Raw genomic sequence first — 25,154 nt, 5'->3', positions numbered from 1 at the left:
CTACAGGAACATGTAGTAAAACATGAACCACTTCATGGACCAGATCCAGCCACAAGTAGCCAGCTGGACCATCCTGCTCCACCAACACCACCATGCCAATTATACCCTTCCCAGTGGTTAGTATGAACCAGTATTTGAGGGACGTAAACTACATGTATGTCCATGTTGCTATGTAAATTCTAGTATGTTTGGAAATCTGACTGATTCTTATCTTCACAGTTAATCCCCTAAATGAAACAGCCAAGACTGCAGTAGATAAAACTGTGGATAAGACAGTTAGACAAGGAAATTGTGGCAATGGAGTAAGTTAGCTGTGTTGCAAACACCATGCATTGTCTAAGTATATAAATCTTTGGGATATCAAAAGAAATATGCTAAAAAAATGCTTCTTCGTAATAAACATTTGGTTGGTGAAGACTTTGGACCATAGTCTTACTGAGGACCAAAGATGAAGGGAAAAGTGAAGTGGTGATGAGAGCTATTAAATAGAACATTTACTTACAAGGGATCTCATCTCTACAGGTGCTTCTGTTCCAGGCACAGGATACTTGAAGCTATGTGATAAAGGTACTGGGACCAGGAAAAAAGGCAAATCTATACAGATGCAGCAAGTCAGCAACTAAACAGAAGGAAACCTAACTATTTGGATCCAAACGCCAGTAACCAGAAATATATTTTGGGATGTAGGAATACTGCAAACATAAAAAGTTACATATTTGAATAACCACAGAAAATTTAGATTGATATTGCTTCCACTGCTTTAGGAAAGGTAAAATGAAATGTGTAGGGAATTACAGTCATCATACAGAGGGGTGATGGTTCTCATGAGGCTTATTCCAGTATAGAATGCATGCAAGTCTAAAGTTTCATGCCTTTTTTTCTGTTATGTCCCTAACACAGGAGGATTTCTGACTATATATGGGTGTGTAGAGAAGAGATTGCAACTGGCATTTTGAGCAAAAACAAGCAGAGCAAAGATAGGCATGACTGATTGTTCCAACAAACAGACAATTTTGCAATGCGTATGCAAGTCTGAACTCTCTCCAGTTTTCAACAAGCTGTATAAAGCTATCCTGACCAAGACTTTGACTTTTATTTCTGAAATGCGTACTTCTTTTTTACCTATCAGTTAAATCACTAAATGAGATCCCAGAGAAGAAAAAGAGGTCAGACATCCTTTTTTTTTTCTTTAATGAATGAAAATTTTGAATATTTTATTGGTAATTTAGTTTGCTTACATTGTCTGAACCAAAGAGGTTCCTATTTTGAGTAACCACAGAAAATGAAATATAAAATTATTTTACACAGCTATACAGAACAATTAAAAAAATCCTTTTAACATTATTCCAGTACAAACAACATTCGTTTTGCTAAGCCAACTGTGTCATAATCGATTAAGAGCTAGTCAGGACAGTGAAATACCACAGCTCACCGTAGATGCTCTATACCTATTGACTTTTCCATTTGATTCTCTGATGTATACTGCCAGTGTATCAATTCAGACCACCAAGACTGAAATCCCCTCTCAACTCTGAGGGAGCTGTATGCAGGCAGAATTCAGAGTGGCAGAAGAAGTAAAATCAAACTACCCTCTGAAGGCCAAAATACAAAGTTGTGTTGTAGTTTCTTCCAAGTTTGTTTGTTTTCATGATGTGTCAGCTCTTCAGGCCATTGGGACCGATGACTCTCACACTGTCACACAACATTGAACTCCTGCAAAGATGCAAGTGCCTCTCTGCAGTTGTTCAGTTACCTGTGACCCTCTATCTGAGGCTGAAATGTGCCTTACACAGGCTGTTTTACACCAACAGCTGATTTTACTCTCTTTCTCTTCCTAACTTTTCACCTCCCTCATCCAAAAAAGAAGAGAGTACTTAGCTTTTTTTTATTTTTTATTTTTTATTAAAGGCAGCAAATTTCAGCTCAGTATTTTAAAAAGCTCTTGTGCTCTAATTCTGCTCCAATTTAATGTTAAACTGAAATGAATGTTAAACATTCATTGATTTCAATGGACATAGGAATAGAGCTGTACTGAGGACTTTATGAAATGCCAGTCTTCATTACTGAAGGTTTAATTTTATTTAGAACACAAATGCATTTGAGCTCTCCTATGTATTCCTTTCAGTGTATGAAAGAAGAATTTCTGAAAATTTTATTAAAGAAAATGATATCTTCAGTAAAAATACTGCAAAAAACACACAAAAAGTGTGCTAATATGTATATATTACTCCAAAAAGTGGGCAGCATATATGGTCTTTATTTGCAAAACCTAAATGTCTGACTTAGCAGGACTTGTCCTAACAAAGAGTTAGTCCAGGAAAAATGAAAAATATGTTACACACTTGCCAATACAACAGCTATATTTTAAATAAAAAATAACAATAATATACACGTACAATATTGTAATGATATAAAACTTGATGAAAATAACACTGACCAGTATCAAACTTAGGTTTTAACTGATTATCCATTCTTAACAGATGAAATGCATTTCACAGAAATAGCTGCAGGTGTGGTGAAGTGATATTCATGGCTTCCCATGAGCAAGTTATCGTGAAAGTTAAAATAAAAATATTTTATAAATATAAATGTATTAAAAGTTTTGTTCTTCAAAGGTTCAGCATTATAGCAGTTGGGTGTATGTGCTGCAGAGAAAGACGATAACAGCAACCTAATGGCAGAAAACATACACACTTGCACGCGCACAAACGCACACACATGCTCAAATGCATGTGCATACATCCTCAGTTTGTTTTTACAGGCATAGACTCACTAGCTATTGATGGGGCAACACCAGGGATGGGGTATACCTCTCCTATTTTCAGTTGTCTGCAAGGTGTAAGCTACGTCAAGTCAGCTGAGATGAACGCCAACCAAGGCAATATCAGCTGAACATTTTAGAAAAACTGTTTTCATCCTGAGTATATTTAAGGCACTTTATGGAAAATAAAAAATTTAAAAAATATATCTGAAGTTAATTACGGCTGGAAAAAAGATAAAAATTACATGTGAAATTTGGAAATTAAAAAAAAATTCCTGAGTTTTGATAAATAATTTTATTATAATAAAATACCATGCCTACTGAAAACATGTCCTCTTTTTTTTTTTTTTTTCCTTTTGAAGAACTCATGCCTTAGTGCACAAAATATGTTAATAAGTCTTTGGGGACATCTGCAACAAATTCATAGGAAATGAAAAGCCAAAGAATGACCTGTCATGTATATACAAAATGTGCATTGCTCCCGGCAATACACATAGTGTTTACTACAGGCATCTTTGTGCTTTCTTATAGGGTCCTGCCCATATTTTAATACCTTATAATTAATCAAGCTTCACTAAACTATTTACAGAAGCAGAAACTAATCACGCATCTTCTTAAACCCATAAATATGGCACTACAGAAGTAGAACATTTTAAAACAGAATCAAGACAAGTGTGCTACATAGTACTGTTCTTTAGAAGTACAGTTTGTGAATTATTTTTCTTTATCAAAATTTAAATCTGTATGAAAACAAAAGTTCAAATTCTCCCAATGTTTTGCTTTGTTACATTTTTTTCAACCTGCTGTTTCTGAAGGATTTTGCCCCAGGACAGTATACGGATTGCAAAAACAGTTGTAAGTTGTCACAAATGTATCTTGAGAAAGCTGTCAGGGCTCCTGAATGCCCATTGTTTACAGGGGATACAATCAATTTGTTTTCAATTAAAAATAACTAGTTTCCAATACTAGCCATTGCTTCTATGGTTTTATTACTCTGCATTTTTGCTTTTGTTGTTGGTTTTTTTTTTTTTTTTTTTGTCTCCTCTGCTGCCATTAAACACAAATAACATGGAAACTGTGAAATGGACCATACCCAAGTGCTACCAAATGCACTGAACGAGTGAAGTGGCTACAGAATGGTATTTATAGAGGTCTTGGAAGTTCCTTCCAACAACAGTAGGTAAAAACAATCAGAGTGAAATGCACTTTCAACTTGACTGCATCCTTTAATGTTTCATTATCTACCTCTATAAAACCCTGATAAAAATTCTACTTTTTTATGTTTAAACTCTCATGACAACATATCTCAGGTTTTATTTTAAAAACAAAACAAAACAATAGTGATGGTGGTTAATTTGCTTTATAAAAGATAATATATTGAGTTATATAATAATACTGGCTTTGATCCAATTAAAGTTACATTATACTGCTTAGTAATTACTGTGACTCCAGTTCCTACAACTGTTACAGGGAATACAAATGACGGTTTAATATACAGGAAGTGGGGATCATCTGGAAGTGCTGATTCAGAAGTATTCAAGTGCTAACAATGACTTTTTATGCTTTTCCTCATGTGCTATAGATTACAGTTTTGTAAATGTCCGTGATTTTGAGAGTTGCACAGATTTCGGGCATTTTTTTTATTATATTCTTTCAGTTTTGTGCAAACACAAAACTAGAGTTTTCTAAATGTTACCATCTCATTAAAAGTAATTGCCACTTTTACTTAAAAAGGCACCAGCATTAATGTAAGAGAATATACCTTTTATGCCTGTTTTATGAAGAGCTGTACTTGTTACTGGAGCGGAAGTTATCATATCCGTGGTCATTAGCTTTGAACTTTAAACAGGACTGCCTTTCCTCCAGGGACAACAGATCTTTGGACTGGCACCAGCAACACAAACATGACTGTAAAAATAAAAAGAATAAACTTTTTGCATCATTTTGTTTTTCACATGTTGCAAGATGCACGAAAACACTGCCCTTCTTTAGTGGTACAGTAGGAAATGGAAGCATGCACGCTGCCATTTTGGCATTGCAGCATAAACAAAGAAACAAGGCTATGCTCTGCGTTGCTCAAGTGGCAACTACTTAGTGGGATACCCCATTAGCAACCTGAGTGCTGGACGGCAGGAAGAGAAATGTTTAAATGCATCTCAAAATGAAATGAGACCTCTTTTTGTCCTTTCTTTGATAATCTTTCTTGTAAAAATTTATACACAGTAATCTATACTTCTGGAGTGAGATGCTGTTTAGTTCATTTTTAGAGGGGAAAAAAAAGAGAACTCAGTAGGAGAAGAGTGAAAAGCTACACATAGTTTACTAGATGCACTTCAGTCCTTTTGCTCATGCTACGGACTAGCTTTGGGTGCTCAAAGTCACGTCAGGTTTCTACCCCAGACTTCTCTCCACACACCCACTTGTTTCCACACTTGGGGCTTCATCTGCTGTGTGTTCTTAGACCCAGTGATTCTTTCAGGTTTCCAGCAATGTAGACAGGGAAGATGAGACCAACACTAAAGCTTCTGTAACATGTGCTGTTGTAATTATGAGGGAGATATCACAGTGCTACTAGATGTAGAGCTGACTGATATCCAACTGAAAGATGCAGCCAGTAAACAAGTTACACAACTAGGCAATAAGCCTAGCAATGGTCAACTGTTAACATTCTTAACAAAAGAAAAATCTAAGACTTTGTGTGTGGTAATGTAAGAACCCTGATACAGTGCCTGAAGACAATGAGGGGCCTCAAAAAAGCTCCAAGTACACTGGTGCTGTTTGGTGCTGCTGGGCACCAACTAGACATTTTCCAAGCAGACGTGATAGATCAAGGTGGCTGGAAGGCTGTAGGACTGCAATCCAGAGCCTCAAATCCTATATGGAGCCTCAAATTGTATATGGAAAACGAGTGTCCGGGCCTATTCACTTAAACCAAGTTAAAACTATGAGCAGGTGTGTCTCCTGGTGTTGGAAAGGCACAAGGGAATACTTGTACCCTCTTTGTTACTTAAGTGCCTACTGACTCAAGTGCTCAGCCAGGATGTGGGGAATATGTGGTCAGTGCCCTCCCTGTTGGGTTGCAGGGGATATGGCTACGTGAATCTCTGCAGAGCAGACTGAGCCTGCTTTGTCAGGGCTCTTGAAGTGGCCACATGCCAGGTCCAGTCAGGAAGTGATGTAGCCTGATGAGCATGGTGCCGGCAAGCTATATTTTATGCTCCTCTCTTTTGCTTTCTCTTTTAGTTCCTATAAAGACTTAATACCTTTCTACATAGCTTCAGCAGGAGAGGAAGGGAATACCTATCATAACTTTAAAGTAAAATTTAATGATCATTTAAAACACTCTGAGTGTTATGGAATGCATTTTACTGCTGACATTGTCTTTTAACCAGAGTTGCAGCTCCCAACAGTTTTCTTACCTTAAAGCAGTTTTGGAATCTCTTGCTCACCAAATACAGAGCAATTGGATTGATGCAGGAATTCAGTGAAGCCATGTTAATGCCAATGTAATCCATCACAAGAAAAAAGCTGTGTGGAAATTATAGTAAGTGAGACTCTTCACATTTTCTCTGAAAAGGCTTAGTGGAGGTTTACAGTTATGAAAACTGGATTCAGCTTTACTCAACCAAGATGATCTATTAAATGTAGCAGTAAATGGACCTCTATCAATAGAATTAACTTATGGAGGTGACAACTGTGCAAAATAATAAGGTTTGAATCAGTATTCAACTACTTTCATTCTTATGAAAGTAGTTTCAGAAGATCTAATCATCATAACTTGTGAGAGGAAATATTCATGAGGTTTTCTTCACAGTTTTAATCCTAGCTGTTCAGCTGAAAGGGAAAATGGGGACAGAACCTCCCCCCTCCATCCACATAATGCCACAAGATGGAACGTCAGTCCCAAAAGGGATGAGGAAGAAGACCGGGCAAACAGGACAGAAGCCCTCTGTTCGTGGGCTTCCTCATAATTTCCCAAGTCTGCTACCAGAGTGAAACCAGAATGTACTGGATGAGAAAGCAGAGAACTTCAGGCATACAGAACAAGTTAGTTCATTAGAAAATCCAGGTATGCTTATGGAGCATGCCAGCAGCACATAGGTATTTTCTGTTTATAGTCTCACCTTAAAAGTTCACATCTATTTGGGTCCTTTTGATCATAAATAGTGAGTTTCAATATTCTGCTTAAGTGAAGTGGGAGCCAACACAAAGCAAAAACAAGTACCAGGCAGAATACTGTTTTGGCCACCTCGCGTCTCTGAAAATGAAAATTGAAAAGAACATCATTACAGTTTCTGTCTCTCTCTTGATTGTTGTTGCCTTCTAATATCCAAATGTTTAATAAACAAAATAAAAACCCTATCATAATAGGAGTTAAGAGAACATCAGAGTAACTTATTTTCTTTGAATATGTACTTAATCTTTTCTATTGTTTTAGATGTCTTCCACCAATTCTCTGTATCTCTAATTTACAGAAGTATGAGTAATAATATGAAAAGTCACAAACACAAAAACAGTCGTTTAAATTAAAATGAGGAAGATAGTCATCTGCCTAATCACTTTCAAATGACAGCTTGTTTACAATTGCATTTTCTTGTGCTTTGATCTCATGCCTTACTTTAAAGGTCCCAAGAGATCTAAATTACAGCTTTATCAAGGTAAGATGATTACACTTATTTACACTACCATTGCAAATTAGCATGCAAACTAAAAGGCTATTAGAAAAGCAAGAATCACATATATATGTACTAATGTAGTTTAATTCTGCCTTAGTAGAATAAAATTCATGACATTTGATGTTTCCCTCTGGTGCACTACTAACTTGGAATGTATTTTGGAATGTGTTTTGTTCTGATACACTGCTAACCTCACTACAGTTTGGCATGAAATTAATTCAAAATAATTAACAACTTTACAGCACCGGTTTCTATATTACAGTATGATCTTAGTTTTAATTACAAAATGCCCAGCTCTCATTATTATAAAGAAGAAATAAAACCTATACAGTCTGAAGGATTAACACCAAATGAAAAAAAGTGTCTTGTGATTGTCAGTAAATGTCTTAGATTTCTGATGGCTCTGATATATATGCAAGTTCATTGGCACCACTGCTAGGGAAGTACTTTTTAGCAGTGATCTTGAAGTTTTTATAAAATAACAAGAGAATGATGTGGCAGTAGAGGCAGTAAAGGTATTACGGTCAGCAAAGTTGTCAAGGATACATTTTTACCTGTTTTAAGTGATCATTTAAAGCAATCTGCATCCCACTTTTCTTTCGTAACATCTCACAGGTCATGAGAGTATAGAAAAGTGCTGTGATAGCCAGTGGCAAACAGAAGTAAAAGCTGAACAACCACCAGTCTTTAGCTTGCTTGTAAAACTAGAAGGGAAAAACAGAAGAAAACAAAACAACACAACAGCAAAAAAGTATTGTTAGGAGTTGAATGTTGACCATTTTGAAAAGTGTACTACAACTAATTGGTTGGTCTGTCTCTGAAAAGCATCCATACATTACAGATGAAATGTCCCACACCCACAAGAAGACAGTTTTCTGAATGTTCTTCTTTTAACCAACATATTTCAGAAATTTGCCTGAATTTCATTTGAACATTATGTTCAAGTAAGTTTTGTATACATTTGTGAACACTGCAATCCACAGATCATTGGGAAGATTGAAGGAACTGTTCTAGAGAGCTGTGGTGCAAATTTCAGTGTCTTACCATCATAAAGGATGTTTTTTGTGTGGGGTGAAGTAGGCAGATTCTGAGATCCTTTCCTCTGTATTCCATTGTAATCATGTCAAATGCAATAGCTTCCGGAACAGCTAATACCACTGATATAACCCAGATCAGTACAATTTCAACAGCAGTCCACTTTGGCACTCCAATTCCTTTAATTCGACTCCAAGAAGCTACTGCTCGGTACCTGAAGCAACAGCATGCATTTGCAGATTAGAAGTGTGTGTGTATATATATATGTGTGTGTATAAAGCCATCTGGTGTAACTGGCTTAAATTCAACTTATTAGTATTACATCAGCTGAATGGAGAAGAGCATTTAAGCCAATGCTCTTATTTAAAATAAATTATAGAGTTTGATGAAAAAACAGTCTCACCTGTCTATACTGAGGGCGCACAAACTCAACACTGTGATGCCCACTGATGCCTTTTGAATGAAGGGCACTAGTTTACACATTTCAACACCAAAGGGCCAGTCCTCTGCAAGTAGCTGTGAAAAGAGAACAGAGATTAGAACGGAACTTTTTTTTTTTTAAAATAACTCACAAAGCTGCAAAATACTCTTGTTTTTCTTTTCCAGCTTGTAAAAATTAAGTCAATTAGAGCCATTTTACAAAGTAGTCTCCAAGATACATGTCCTAAAAACAGGACAGTAGCAACACAGACAATCCCTGTCTGGGCAAGAATAAGCATAAAATCTTAGTCCTGACTTTTCAAGCCGTACAATTCCACTCATTTTGCTTCCAGCTTCACCAACTCAGTGTTTATGGTGAAAAATGACTGAGAAGTGGGGATTTCCCTCTCATGAAAGAAGTTCATGGCTTCTTAAATGTTGCAAGTAACTCTCCATTTACTAGAAAAAGAGAAAGTGACTCGAGGTTCATCAGAACAGAGGCAAAGGCTACAACTGCACAGCTGGGGTGGTGTTTAATTGAAGCTTGATGTCTAGGCTCCCTCAACTGAGAAGTTAAGCAACACCGGAGGGCAATGCATCTCAGTTTTTAGCTGACTATCCAATGATGAAAGGAGGGTCCTTCCTGTGGGACCTCTTCCTTCCACTTGACACTCAAGGATCCTAACCAACTAATTTGAAGTAAGTATTTCACAGCAGATTAAGATAGATCAGACAAATCCTGCATTGAAAATCTTTATTGACCACTTTTCCAATGACCTGTATTACAATACCAAAAGAGCTAGCTGCATATACCTATATCTGCTATGGAAGAAAGAAAACAGCACAATGATTTTCAGGCTGAATTAATTTTAGGTTGGATTTAGGTTGGCAGTTTGGGTCTTACACTTTCATGGAAATCTTCCATCACATCCCTAGTGGTACGCTATAGCTAATTTAGAGAACAAGATTTACTGGACACAGAAAGCACTTTCCTTGTGGCTGACACTATGAACTGTTTGCCTGTAGCTGCATTTTAGAAATATTTAATCTTTGTACTGCTGCAAGCTGCTCTAATGGGTCAAATACGTCACAGCAGCAGCCAAATCTTCCAATTCCTCATAAAAACAAGGCTCTCCAGAATAGAGGTTATGCCAAGAAATAGTCGCAATTGTTATATACAAAAGTAAACCTTCTGAGTTTCTGTAATTGGTTACATTATCTAAGCTCATCTCTATGGATATGTTTTTCGTAACTTTCTTCAATTGGGGCCTCTTGGATCTACTGTGGATAGAGGAGTTCAGAATATAAAAGGAGAGGAAAGAACAATGGCAATTGCCAAAAAAAAAAAAAAAAAGGATTACAAAGTCTTTCCCTCATCTCAAATCTCCTCAATCATCTTTTTAAAGAGGAATGTAAGAAAAGAAATGGATCACCATATAGTTAGATTCTGCTGAGGTCCAAAATGATTGAAGATAGCCACAGAATTGCCTGCTCATGTTGGTTTGGTTAAGCAAAGCCCTCAAGAACATGTATATGTGCATCTAGAGATAAGCAGTTACATGGGCCAAGATGGACAATTTTTCAAAAACCCTAATATAATTTAAGTATAATTTTCTTTTAACACAAAGGAAGTTAAGTACATTTCACGAGCATGTGCTTTTAGAAATCCCTATGAAGTGCCCACCAGTATTTTCAAGTACCAGAATACCTTCAAAACGCTGCTTTAGTCCTATGCTGAAATGGGATCTTTGAAAGAGCAGCAGTAGGAAAATTGTAACATAAACCAGCTTTGATCTATTTCTACAATGATCTACTTAAGTAAGATGAAGAGTGTAATGCTTCTGCAGAAATGAAGCAGAAAAATAAATTCTAAGGATTTATGTTTCTTGAGAGTTTCATGGAAAGCAATAAAGCAGAGGAAGTAGGGAGGAGGCTGTAAGGACTGTACAGTATGTTTTGCTTATGTGATGTGGGAAAATAACTCAGACTGTAATTAAAGTATTTTCAGTAAAGCCTCTCCCTAAGACTTCTTTTTAATTGCTGTAAGGAGGTGATAGTAACAAACTGCTGTTAAGATTGCAATGTGAAAAATCACAGGTTTTCTAAATATACACTCTACAGAATCAAACGACACCTGGAATAATTTATAAATAACAGGCAGTGAACATCCAGCTTACCACACACCAAGTTGCTATAGAAATCAAGATCTTAGTAGCAAGTACATTGTATACTTGTTTATAACATCTATTGTATATTGTACATTTGTATATATTAAGCCAGAACTGATACATTAAAAAAAAAGCATTTTAAAATTGAAGTATTTTGCTCTTCAAACTAAAATCTCAGAACATTGATCAAGTTTTTGTTAACAGATCCTATTGAAGAATTTTAGCTACAACTAGCTGGTGTCTGTACAAGACACTCCCTTGTCTCTCTTCACTAAAATCACAATAATTTAGCCACACATGAGACTTCCCAGAACTAATGCTTATCTCTCAGGTGCAGACAGTCACACCTGTGCTCCAAGCTGCCTGGACTTAAGCCAGCTCTAGTTTGGGAGCCATATGGCTGGATTGTAATTGGGCTGCACATGAGTGGATGTGCTCTACTGAGAGAAAAGGTGCATTAGTTTGGGTTTAGCATCACATCAAAATATTACTTTCATTCAGCCAGCTTTTAAATCAGGAGCAGAATGGACACACAGCTGTCTGCATTGGATTGGAAAAACATGTCCTTTATCTCTTGCAGCTGATGTATTATGAAATTTGAGCATTTTAATGCATGAGTCACAAATTTCTCTACCATGGTATTGCAAGTGGCTAATGATATGCTTTGCAGCAAAAGCTTGAAAACATAGATAGTAAAATAAAAGCAGAATATTTTAACTGCTGAACTATGCTTCCGTTCGTTTGTACTCTGTATTGCCATCTCCTCAAAACAGTGCCTTACAGTACCATGAAAATCCTTTATAAAGTGTTCAATAAAAATTCATTGCAAAGTGTTTGTGGACAAGAACAACTGATTATTCTTACTGAAGTACAGATGTGGCCTAATAAAATTTCATATGGGTAGAATTATTTTCTTATGATTCATAACAGGGTATCTGTACAAAGAGACTGCCGTTTTACAAATGACTTTAAGTCATGAGATACTCCCAAATGGCAGGAAAGAGGAAAAATAATGTTGCGTTTTCAGAAGTAAAATGCCAAAAGAAGTCTACCACTGGCTGTATTCCGAGTGACCTTTTCCAGTATTTTATTGTCATTTGTTTTACATGAGTGAAGTTTTAGCTGCTAAGGCACAGAAATGTGTTGAAAATTAAATTAAATAGAGTAAAAGGAAAAAAAAACACATTGAAGAATGATGTGAATTCATACTGAAATGAACTAATGCTATTGTGATAGCACTGTTTCTACACCTGACACACTCCTAGCAAACTCCTTCTCAGACTAGGCACAGATCTGAGCCTGAGCTGATGGGAAAGCTTCACAGCAATGAAAGTAGCCCCAAGAGATATTGTGACTCAGAGACACACCTGTGAATTACAATTCCTGCCCTGCTTCCTCTTGGTTGTGTAGGAAGACAGGGTTGTTAGCAATCTGCTGCTGGAATATGCTAGCACGTGAGGACGATATGCTGTTCCTTATGGCTCAGCTGCTGTGGCCACCAGCCACCAGAGAGGGCTGATGCCACGGCTCCAACCCACTATTGTTGACTTTCCCCAGTCAGACGTGAAGAAGGAGCAAGGCGTGCACTTATTTATGTCTGTGTCCTAGTTCCAAGCAATGAATGCACATGGAAATGCAAAGCAGGAACTCTTACTTCCTCCTAGCTCTGCATTCACAGTAAGTCTAGTTCACAATGATAGGACTTGATTTTCATATTTATCAACTGCAGAGTTACATGAGAAATCAGACATACAATTGTACACCTAATTCATAAGCAACATTTCTTTCAATATATTTGTGAAATGCCTGGCAGACAGAGGATTTTTCACTATTTCACAGGAGCAAGCTTTCTCAAAAATGAGTTTGCCCAGGAAATTAAGCTTACGGTCAGGGCTGAGTCAGACATTGCAATACTTGGTAATGTTTAACAATAATTAGGACTTATTCATATGTCAGGGTGGGATTCTCTCTTTAGATAAGAAAATTTATTTCTCTTTCTCTAGCTAAGCTAAGAATATTTTACTGATCTATCCAATAAGCAGTGTACATCTTAACATGAGGCACATAATTATTTTCTTTTTCATGTGTCTTTATGAATAACTTTTGCTTGCAAACTTTTTTTTAAATACTGAATTAAGATGAAGCAATATCATACATTCATCTTGAAAATGACAGAAACCTATCCTGTCTTCTCAAAGTCAAAAGTTTCTGCAATCTCATAAACCCAGTAAAATGACTGAATCAAAAGCAACAATAAAGAAAACTGAGCTGTGCTGCTGTCAGATAGGGAAGCATAAACACAGGGCTGAAGCTAAGTAAATAATTAAGAGAAAATGAAATCTTGTTTTGAAATTTGTCACATGCATCTCTGAGTGAACGTATAAATAACAAATGTATATGTAATGAAAAAATTACTCTAAATTTACAAATCTATGTTGATGTTGTCTAATGTATTCCGATTTGTAGCTCTGTCATGAAAACTGTTTGCATATACTACACTTTCAATGTACAGGCATTTCTACTACTCCATATATGGGACTTCAGCATAGACTGTTCCTATTTAACTACAGAACAAAGTTACCCACTATTGTCTGTAGAGTCTAGGCAGGTTCCTCCACTGGACAATTCAGGTATTTGCCAAGTGCATTCGCTGATCATGATCTTAGGCCAGCTAAACATCCTACTTTATATGGTCAGAGATTAATAAACTTTGAGTAAGAAATTCTAGGATGAACTTTGAAAGACCTCAAGTAAATGGTTCAGATGTTGAACAAAAGGAAATAGTGCACATTTCCCCCATTAAAGATGGTTATATTCTTTAACACCAGAAGGACAGGTGGCAAGGTGTTGTAATAGAACAGAAACAATGTTCTCTGAAGACACGCAGTTTTACTTTTTGGGGGAAATTCGGAAAAGATTGACCTTATCGTGATGGAGGCAACCTTGACTTATGCCCTGTAGGTACTTGCATTGTAAGAGTTATATCATCACAAAGACATTTCCATGGAAACCCTGCCTTTTTCAGAACACAGCTGGATTAACAAGGGGGCTGGTTTGAGTCTTCATGTGATATGCAGTCCCTAATCTGTTTCTTTCTTATCTTACCAACGCTTGACAATGCTATATAATGTTAACTATTTTTATGTAATCCCTAAAATGTATTATAGGGAAAAATAAATCATTGCCTACAAAGCTGACTTTGGCCTTTGATCACTGGTGTGAATAAAGACCAGTTTTTGTTCCTTCTCTGACATTCATTTTTTCTACTCTTCCACTATACTCTGAGATAAAGGAACCTGTCACAGTATTTCCAGGTAGACATTCCTCATTCATTTGTGTCATAGCAAATTGATAGCTGAAGTTCAGAAAGCCACACAAAAGTGTGCAGAGGATATGTTCTTTACCCCGCTGAATATCTATTGGAACATGACAATAAATTGAATTTAATATATGAGGATGAGTATTACAAAACAAGAAAAAGAGAGATATCTTTATGTCAGAAGAGAGAGCAGGGTATTATATTATTTGATTACAGCTTTTAAAATGATATGTTCCTATATGATTACAGATATATACATGAGAAGCAGAGATAATAGAAACCATAGAAATCATAGAATACCCTGAGATGGAAGGGACCCACAAGGACCATCGAGTCCAACTCCTGGCTGCACACAGGACTACCCAAATATTGTGGAACTACATTAAGTCTGGGGTTTTCAATCTTGATGTTGTTTTGGTATCTGAAACATGAGAGCTATCACCTTTAACAGTTTGAGAAACTGAGTGTAAGCCTTCTGGAACTGCAGAGAAATCAGAAGGACAAATGGCCACTGCTTCCCACCTTCCATAGATTAAGAGAAGGACATAAAAGGCTTGCTGACCACTGGAATACAGTATTTCCTACTGTACCCTTCTGCTCCTTACATTCACACCTTAAACAACTCAGATTAACAAAGACACAGTGAAGGAGCTGATCTAGGCATAAGAGCACCTTATGCTTTACACTTTTGCTACAACTATCAGGAATTTGGCAAAGCATTTTGTTGCACGCTGAAGAATGATTGCCTTGGGCTTTTCTCTGCTTCACATTCTGCAGTTCTGGGGGTACAGCCAAAGCCAGCTTGTTTACCAGGACCCTGAAAGCTGAAAAGGTCTCCCATGTTCAGCTTGCCAGGACACAACGCTCCACTTTCCCTGATTTTGTACCCTGTTTGCTGATTGTGTGAAGGATTCCAATGCTTCACATTTTCTACAGAATGTATTTACGAAATTTATCAGTAGCAATGGACTAATTAGCATGTTATACATCGGACTGCATTTATCTCACAATATACGTAACATCTGGTTTTCTTCAGATACCCTCAAATGAGCGATCTAAATATTCATTCGTGTATTTTTTCAGCTACTTACTCACTTAACTTAAATACTCACAGGGGACATCTTTTGCAGTTATCACATTTAATAGCTAATAAAAATATGTTCTTAGAGTGAATTCTGAGTTCTCTCTTATGGATCTGTCTGGAAAGTGTTTACAGGCACTTTCATACTTTCTTCAACAGGAGTTGTTGAGTAAGCTGATGGCATTTTTTTAACAGAACAAATTCTTTCACACTCTTTTACATGTAGCTGTCTAACTGAGGATCTGGTAGCAATTCTGAACATCTGTTTCATTCATTTTGAAATTGTTTCAAATTGCAAGTTACAACTGTTAAGTATACTTGATTTACAAACGAATGCCTCCCTAGTCTTTGTTTTTCCCACACTGCTGGGTGATTATAGCCAGCGTGTGTTTGCTTTGCAGTATTGCCCCTCATAAGATTGCTTTCCGGGTGGAATTAAATGGATGCAGAATTGATTAAAAAAAAAAAAAAAAGAGTTACCACCTTCAATTGCATTCAATTCTTAATTTTGACTAAACAAACAATATTTAAAGGCTGATTTTAATTACATTTATTCAAAAGTCCTGTTTTAAACCAGACACAAGTATTTCACTCACTATTCCAATCAATAAATTAATTCTGTTACAGGCCTTTCATTAAGATACAGTGCAGCATTCAGCACCTGAGAGCTATTGCACTGCTCCTAACATTCTCCTCCTAACACAATAAAAATCCTGGACTTGCAGATGGTATAATATTTATCAGCTTGCAATCTGACCTTTTATTCCTCCCACTCCAACCTACTCACGGTGATATACTTGATGACATTCAATCAAGATAAGGACCACGGCATATTACTACATTTTATCATTAATTTAATTTTAAAATAGTGTCACTGAGATTGCAAAGTCTTGTATTGAGCAACTGCTATTCATGTACTCTTTTTGCATTTTTTTTGAGAAGGAAAAAAATGTTTAATATATTTTAGAAAAATACTTTTTCAAAACAGTTTAAGTATTTTGTTTCATAAATTCCAGTCTCATACACCTCTCACAAGAACTATGACAAATAGTTCTGCATAGAAATAACATGGAAAATACCGATACTACAAAATGAAGAACTCTCATGTAATCCAAATTATCCAGCTCAGGAGTTTAACACTGTCATGATGAGTTCTAAATTCCCTGCTTTGTAATACTTCAATACTTAAAAGGATAGATATACAGTATTTTCCCACTTCAGCAGCTTCTGTGAATAATCACTACAGATACAAAAGACTAAACTCAAAACCTGCACTTTCGATATACTTTTTTTTTCCCCAAAGATAAAAGTAACAAAGCCCAGAGCTTAAAACCACACATATAAGAAGCAATAGATCAAGGCTCACTTCATGCAATAACTAACATGCACTCAGGGACCTGGCCTGCAAATTTTTATGGCAGAAGGTGTCTTGGTATTCCAGCATCCCTCCCAGGAATGCTCATTCTGACTAGAGGCTGGATTCACATGCACAAGGACATGCATAAGGACACACGGACTGCTCAAGCTGAGTAGAGATGAGACTGAGATAATACTCCTGTAGCAAGTCTTATCACGTTCAGGACTAGGGGTGCAAGAGCAGCAGGTATGGCTCCCTCCCTCAGCTGCTCGTGCTGCAACACTGGGGAAAGGGTTCACAGCTCAGGAGAGCATCGCACCTCACAACCACTGCATGTATCAAAGAATGTCTGAAAGCCCCTGTGCCACCAGCGACTATGTGGGCCCACATGAAGTACACGACTGACCCTGCCCCAGCTGAATAGATGGGGCTGAGCAGCACCCACAGATGCAGAAGGAGCTGGCCTTCAGTGCTTCCCCTCCGTTCCTCGGGGAAAGGAGAGGCGATGGACCCACTCCACTGAGCATCGACCTACTCCATGTAGGTCCTTTGTCCCTGGGATGAAGCACCTGCTCCCAGATGGCTTTCGGAGCCTGGCCACCAATGGTGCAGACTTCTGTCCCATTTCCAGCTGGCAGGGCAGGGATCAGGGCAGAGGGAGGACATCCGACCTGCTCACCCCCCTCTGAGTTTTTTGGCCGAGGGACAAGCTGCCGGGTGCAGGCACCCCGGAGCCCGCTGCCGGGCCCTTCCCATCCCCAACTCACCTTGTAGACGTTGATGGGGATGTCGATGATGATGTGCAGCAGGTCGCCCAGGGCCAGGCTGGCGATGAGGATGTTGGGGCCGTTCCTCATGCACTTGTTCTTGTAGATGATCCGCAGCAGCGTGGAGTTGCCGATGATGCCCAGGACGAAGACCAGGCAGGACACCACCGTGTTGATGTACTTGAAAGTCTCCTTGATCTCCGTCTGCCCCGTGCACATGGGGGGCGAGGCAGAGCGGGGCCGCCCGCCGCCCACCCCTCCAAAGCCCTTGGGCAGCGCGGCCGCCCGGGAGGCGTTGGGCGGCATGGGGGGCCCGGCCGTCGGGGGGGCGGCCTCGGCGGCCCCCGGAGGGCCCTGCAGGCCGGGACCCGGGGGTCTCAGGACTCCGTTGCCCTCGGCGGCGGCGGCGGGGCGGCAGCCGAGCAGCAGCAGCAGCAGGAGGGCGGCGGGCATGGCGCGGCGCGGCCGGACCCCGGTCGGGCTGTCAGCTCCGACCTGCGCGGAGGAGAGAGGGGACAGGGGGTGAGCTCCGGAGAAGGGGCGATAAGATGGGGGTGGGGGTGGTCGCCTCCGTGTGTGCCTTCCCCGGGGGGCGCTGCCGCCCAGCACCGGAGCGGAGGCTGGGGCGGGGAAGCCCCGTCGGGGGGGAGAGACCCCTCTGCGTACCCCCTCCGCTCCTCACCCCCGAGCCTCGCCGAGCCTCGCCGCCCGAGCCTCGCCGAACCTCCCTCCCCGCCCGCCGCCTGCGGGGCTGTGGCTGCCGAGCGAGGGAAACGCGCTCCGCCGGTTGCTTCCCGCCCCAGCCGGCTGCCACCGCGATGGGCGCCCCGGGCCGCGGCCGGAGGGAGGGAGGGAAGGAAGGAAGGAGGGAGGGAGGGAGGGAGGGAATGAAGGAGGGTCGGGATCCTGCGGAGAGACCCCGGCGGCTGTCAGCGGCGCGGCCAAACCCGCCGCCTAAAGCCGACCCGGCCCCCCCCTTTTCTAAAACATTGGCCCGCAGCTGGCCCATCCGTCACGGACAGACCCCACCCGCGCCCTCCGCCCACCCGCGCCTCCCCTCCGCCTCCCCGCACCCCCTTCCCACCCCCTTTATCCCCCACCCCACAGCCCCCGGGGCTCGGTCCCGACCCCCGAGATGCCGCCGGGGGGGTTCCGAGTGCTGCCAGGGCTGGGGGTGCCCCTCACGCCGCCCCCCGGTCGAGGGGCTCTCTACCTCGATACCCCGCCGCCGCCGTCCCTTCTCGGAGCCCGTCCTTCTCGTCCTGGGGCAGGTCGAGCGCGTCAGCCTCACTGAGAAGTCCTTTTGGAGGGTTTTAAAGCAACTGTCGAGTCAACGCGGTTGTTAAAGGAGATTTTGGCACTGCCAGGGGACGCCTGCGGGGACGAAGAGGTGTTTGCCCTGCTGTCCTCCCCGAGACCCCCGTGTCTGCGTTTTATTCCCGCCTGCAAACAAGCCCCCAGCACATCCAAGGCTGTAGGAGCTGCTTGTAGAAAGCGGAGACTTCGGAGAGATTGGTGCCACGATGTAAATCACTTCACAAGCTGGGGTACTTCGTATACTGCCCTTAGATAAGCCGTAGTGTTTTGTCCGTCACGGGCTAGTAGTAATCCAGCTTGGTTATCTCGTTATTGCTTTGGGCAGCCTGAGCAATGCATCTGATCTCAGCCAGCTCGTTCCAGTTATTGAGCCCTTCAGTGAAGCGTAAGGAAAGGAGCAGAGAGATTTGTGCGGGCTCTTGTGGAGAGTGAGAACTGCCTCTGAAGGCTGGAAAAAACTGCACATCTAACTAAATAGATTTAAAGATGTTTCCCAGCATATCTGTGAACAAGCTCCCTGATCTTTTCATGCTGGAAGCTAAATCATATGCAGAACGTGAATGTGTAAACACTTCATTACAGAGTGACCCACTCACCTGCATTATTGACATGCCGAGAGGGGAAAACACCAAAACCCAATTATTTCTTTTAAACTTCTCACTAAACGTTGGTCTGATCTCTCTCATCTTCCCAGCATCTCCTGATAACACCTTCTCGAGCCACTGTGGCAGACAGCCTTTTCCCTTCCTCATTTAACTCAATTTTCACATATCCATCTTTGTTGAATATAAAGCATCTTTCCCATTTAATCACTCTTGACTCATTTCCTAATTTAGCTGGCACATTCATTTTTCCTCCCTGTTTTGTATTTGTGAAATGAAGGCACCAGACACACTTCTCAACTGCATGAGTGTAGCTGGAGGTTGATTGTACTCCAGCTGGAAAAGTGATCTTTTCAGGCTTTTTCAGATTATGTATTGCAGTAGGATACATTTTTCAGTGCTGGCTGATTCTGCTCTGGATGACACAAGTGTGAAATTGAATTAACCCTACAGAATCCCAAGACCTGTGGACTTTCCAATTTTTCAATTTTCATTTTTTTCATTTTTTTTTTCAATTTTCAAATTTCAATTTTCAATTTTCACTTCTACATTTTCTTCATTTCCTGTTCTGCAGTCTGTGTTTGCAGCACCGATTTTTATTAGAAACTCTTGCCAATTAAAATAGAATTAACTTTTATCTGGTCATGCCTGTTAACAAGCTTATATAACATGCAAGGTTATAGGTCTTGAAACATCCTGTGTTGACCCTGACCATCACGAAATAGATTGCGACTACACTGAAATATGCTTGCCAACATTTTTGTTAGCTCAGTTCCATTAGATATGTTTGCTACTGTTTGGTAGCACTTATTTCAGCATCAGAATTATTAGTAATAGCAATTTAACTTCAGAAAATGTTAGTAATACCATTAGTCCATACAGAACTCTGGACAACTGCTGATACTTGAAGCAGAATTACTTTGTGGTATTGCACAAAAAAGAATCTAACCTCTTTCTGGCTACCAGCAGTTTGCCTGGACCACCTTTTTTTTTTTTTTTTCCCTGATTACTGTTGGATATGGTTAACAATCAATAATGAAAATTGACCATTCATCAGAACTGAAGGGATAGTCAAGGAAATAAAATTGTCTAAGTTTGCTACTTTTTTTTTTTTTTTCTCTACTCTGTCTTTTCATAGTTTGGAATACTTGAGAAATTAAAAAGAGTATATGCTATGATCCAAGTCTCCTTTAATTAGTGAAAAAGTAATGCTGCTTGTATATCTTTTTTTTTTTTTTTTTTTTTTTTTTCTGTCCCAGAAAACAGAAATACTCATGGTCCTTTGGAAAGTTCATTTTTGTACAAAATGGGGAATGTTGCACCCTTATCAAAAAGATCCTCCAGACAGTTTGACACTTGTTTTACTATGTTCTGTACTTCCCCTGCATTTTATCCCACTGGCTATTAGCACTTCAATGAAGTGCTAGTATAGCCAGTGACTCTCTTAATTATAAGACAGATGCAACATGGTTGATAATGCTTTTTTTTTTTTTTTTGGAATGTCATACACAAAGTAGATAGACTGGGTAACTTTTAGTCACCACCAGAATGATTTTCAAGAACAGAAAGATTTTAAAAAATTATTCCATTATGTGTAAAATAAATCATGAGAAGCGGTACAGATTATTGCATCAAAAAAATTCTCCTATTAAGATGATGAGACATCTCAGGACTCTATATTTTAATGCATGCTGTATTCATTCAATCAATGGGATTTTTTTCATTAGCTTGCAGATACTTTTGCAACTCTCATTATTTTTCTGTTTATGTTGTTCAGTAACTAAGTAGCTTTGGAAATCTGCCCCATCAAGCCTTCTTTTCTTTTTATTGAGTCTGGTGGAAATTTGCCTACTAACTGGGGCAAGTTCAGCATGAATAGAAAGAATAGGCATCTCTGTGTGAGCTAGTCATTAGATTCATGAGGTGAATTGAAGTCATAAAATTGTTTTCAGTGTTTTAAAAGTTACCATAGAAACATTACCAATGGCAGCAAGTTTTTTTATAGAATACAATGTACTTTGAGAAATTCAGAAATTAACATACAGAGTTTTGTAACTACACATGGTTATGTATTGGACAGATGATACAAAAGAATGATATTATCTGTCTCGTTTTTCTCCCTTAATCTAAATTCATGCCAAGATGTGAAATTCTTTTTTGTGTGATGTATGGCTATGCTTTGTCTCCTTCTACAAAGCTGAGCAGGTCCTATAAATTATAGTGTTGCCTGTCAACTGCAATGTATTGATGTTACACCTAATTCTCAAAACAGTTGAACATTATTTATTTTATCACTAAAAGTTATAATAAAACAATGTCAGAAGATATCACAAATGAAACATGAAATCTGAGTGCAGATACCTATTTTAATATAAGAGCTTACATCTTAAATGATTCCATAATTTGCCTTAAAGGAGTAAGATGCAAAACAATGAAAGACAATCAAATTTGTACTTAGAAAAAAATAATTGTCTGTCTCTCACAGTCCTTATTTATATGAGTTCAAGGATTTTTAGATGAAATAAAGTACAAGCCTTTAAGTCAGACTGGTAACTAACTGAAAAATATTTTCTCCTCTAAGTCAAAGATTAAAAATAATATGGGACTTAGTAAAACTTATTCATCTCATTCTTCCTATTCAGCATCAGCAGAGGAAATCACAAGGTAAATGAAAGTTAAAATTAAAATTAACATAGTAGTACCTCAAGTAATTAACTTAAGGTATGATAAAATACATGGAATCACTGTCTTTTAAGGGAAAAACTACAAAAGGGGTTTGGGAATGTAGCTGCAGGTTTGAATGGGTTCCAATAAGGAATATATATATTTTTTATTTTACTGAAATGATTAAAGACAAATTTTCCGTAGTATTTCAATAGATTAAAGGTGACCAAGTTTACTTGTGAATTCCATTTTTAGTAGTGGAAGGTTGGACCAGAATCTCCCAGGAAGCCTAGATAAGATCAGCTATAATAAATAAATAAATATATATATATATATATACACACTTTTTTTTTTTTCTCTGTTGCTGGGAAATGTGATAACTGACCATATACTGTTTATGTTGATGCACAGAGATCACTCCAGGCAAACCTTTCCAGTCTGGATGAAATTCATTTCCAGACAAAATGTCTGACCTCAACAAGAGGTGCAGTGATTCACTCATCCATGCTTTTCTGCAAGTGTGACCATACAACACAAACACAGCATTCTTCAGGATAGAATGGATCCTCCAGCACATACTGACTTTAAATTGCACTGATACAATTATAGAACAGAAAACACATTCAGTTAAAAATCACTAGAAAAAAGAAATCGATACTGTGAAATAAAAGAGGGCCAGGCAGACATCTTCAAGTGCTGGACACCTGGCTGTTGACAGAATCCCTTTTTCCTTCATGCATCCCTTGTTCAGGATTGTTCCAACTAACTCCTTAACAAATTTGTTACTGTGGGGCCAGCCTTAAGCAGTGCTGATGAAAGTCAGACACAGACACAGACACAGACACAGATTTCTTGGTTGGAAGAGACCTCAAGATCATCGAGTCCAACCTCCGACCTAACACTAAGTACTCCACTAAACCATATCGCTAAGCTCTACATCTAAACGTCTTTTAAAGACCTCCAGGGATGGTGACTCCACCACCTCCCTGGGCAGCCCGTTCCAATGCTTAATAACCCTTTCGGTAAAGAAGTACTTCCTAACATCCAACCTAAAACTCCCCTGTCGCAACTTTCGCCCATTCCCCCTCGTCCTGTCACCAGGCACGTGGGAGAACAGACCAACCCCCACCTCACTACAGCCTCCTTTAAGGTAACTGTAGAGAGCGATAAGGTCGCCCCTGAGCCTCCTCTTCTCCAGGCTGAACAAGCCCAGCTCCCTCAGCCGCTCCTCGTAAGACTTGTTCTCCAGACCCCTCACCAGCTTGGTCGCCCTTCTCTGGACTCGCTCGAGCATGTCCATGTCCTTCCTGTAGCGAGGGGCCCAAAACTGAACACAGTACTCGAGGTGCGGCCTCACCAGAGCCGAGTACAGGGGGACAATCACTTCCCTAGACCTGCTGGCCACACTGCTTCTTATACAGGCCAGGATGCTGTTGGCCTTCTTGGCCACCTGAGCACACTGCTGGCTCATATTCAGCCGACTATCAACCAATACTCCCAGGTCCTTCTCGGCCAGGCAGCTTTCCAACCACTCATCTCCCAGCCTGTAGCTCTGCTTGGGGTTGTTGCGCCCCAGGTGCAGGACCCGGCACTTGGCCTTGTTGAACTTCATACAGTTGACCTCAGCCCATCGGTCCAGCCTATCCAGATCCTCCTGCAGAGCCTTCCTGCCCTCGAGCAGATCGACACACGCACTTAGCTTGGTGTCATCTGCAAACTTACTGAGGGTGCACTGGACGCCCTCATCCAGATCATCGATAAAGATATTAAAGAGGACCGGCCCCAGTACCGAGCCCTGGGGGACACCACTAGTGACCAGCCTCCAACCAGATTTGACTCCATTCACCACAACTCTCTGGGCCCGGCTATCCAGCCAGTTTCTAACCCAGTGAAGCGTACGCCAGTCCAAGCCCCGAGCAGCCAGTTTCTTGAGGAGAATGTTGTGGGGAACGGTGTCAAAAGCCTTACTGAGGTCAAGGTAAACCACATCCACAGCCCTTCCCTCATCCACCAAGCGCGTCACTTTGTCATAGAAGGAGATCAGGTTCGTCAAGCAGGACCTGCCTTTCATAAACCCATGCTGACTGGGCCTGATCGCCTGCTTGCCCTGCAAGTGCCGCGTGATGACCCTCAAAATAATCTGCTCCATGAGCTTTCCTGGCACTGAGGTCAAACTGACAGGCCTATAGTTCCCCGGGTCTGCCCTCCGGCCCTTCTTATAGATGGGCATCACATTGGCTAGCTGCCAGTCAACTGGGACCTCCCCCGATAGCCAGGACTGCCGATAAATGATGGAAAGCGGCTCGGCCAGCTCCTCCGCCAGTTCTTTCAGTACCCTTGGGTGCATCCCATCTGGCCCCATCGACTTGCGCACATCCAAGCTCCTTAGCAGGTCGCCAACCATTTCCTCATGAATAGCAAAGGCCACATCCTGCTCCCCATCCCCTTCCGCCAGCTCAGGGCACTGGGTATCCAGAGAACAACCGGTATTGCCGCTAAAGACTGAGGCAAAGGCGGCATTAAGCACCTCAGCCTTTTCCTCATCCTTAGTAACTAGGTTTCCCCTCGCATCCAGTAAAGGATGGAGATTCTCCTTAGTCCTCTGTTTCGTGTTGATATATTTGTAAAAGGATTTTTTGTTGTCTTTAATGGCAGTAGCCAGGTTGAGCTCCAGATGAGCTTTGGCCTTTCTAATTTTCTCCCTGCACAGCCTCGCTACATCCTTGTAGTCCTCCTCAGCGGCCCGCCCTTTTTTCCAAAGATTATAAACCCTCTTTTTTCTGCTAAGCACAAGCCGCAACTCTCTGTTGAGCCAGGCCGGTCTTCTTCCACGCTGGCTCGTCTTTGGCCACGTGGGGACGGACCGCTCCTGTGCCGTTAAGATTTCCTTCTTGAGGAGCACCCAGCCTTCCTGGACTCCTCTGCCCCTCAGAACCGCCTCCCAAGGGACTCGGCCAAAATTCAATTCTTGCCACCTGGCACCATTG

General features: G+C 40.4%; 1 protein-coding gene across 1 annotated transcript; it reads right to left on the bottom strand.

Annotated features, from left to right (window-relative positions):
• Positions 1-4,537: 4,537 nt before the first annotated feature.
• On the bottom strand, positions 4,538-18,037 carry EDNRB (endothelin receptor type B). Its single transcript, XM_035565204.1, has 7 exons — positions 17,585-18,037; positions 8,876-8,988; positions 8,482-8,686; positions 7,992-8,141; positions 6,886-7,019; positions 6,181-6,289; positions 4,538-4,669 (listed from the first exon to the last, which is right to left on the bottom strand). Exons 1-7 carry the CDS (start codon positions 18,035-18,037, stop codon positions 4,538-4,540), a joined length of 1,296 nt encoding a protein of 431 aa, XP_035421097.1.
• Positions 18,038-25,154: the final 7,117 nt, after the last annotated feature.

The sequence above is a fragment of the Cygnus atratus genome, chromosome 1 (genome assembly GCF_013377495.2).
Source record: "Cygnus atratus isolate AKBS03 ecotype Queensland, Australia chromosome 1, CAtr_DNAZoo_HiC_assembly, whole genome shotgun sequence".
Lineage (NCBI taxonomy): Eukaryota > Metazoa > Chordata > Aves > Anseriformes > Anatidae > Cygnus > Cygnus atratus.
Note: the sequence above shows the minus strand (reverse complement) of the source record. Positions and strands in the feature narration are given on the sequence as shown.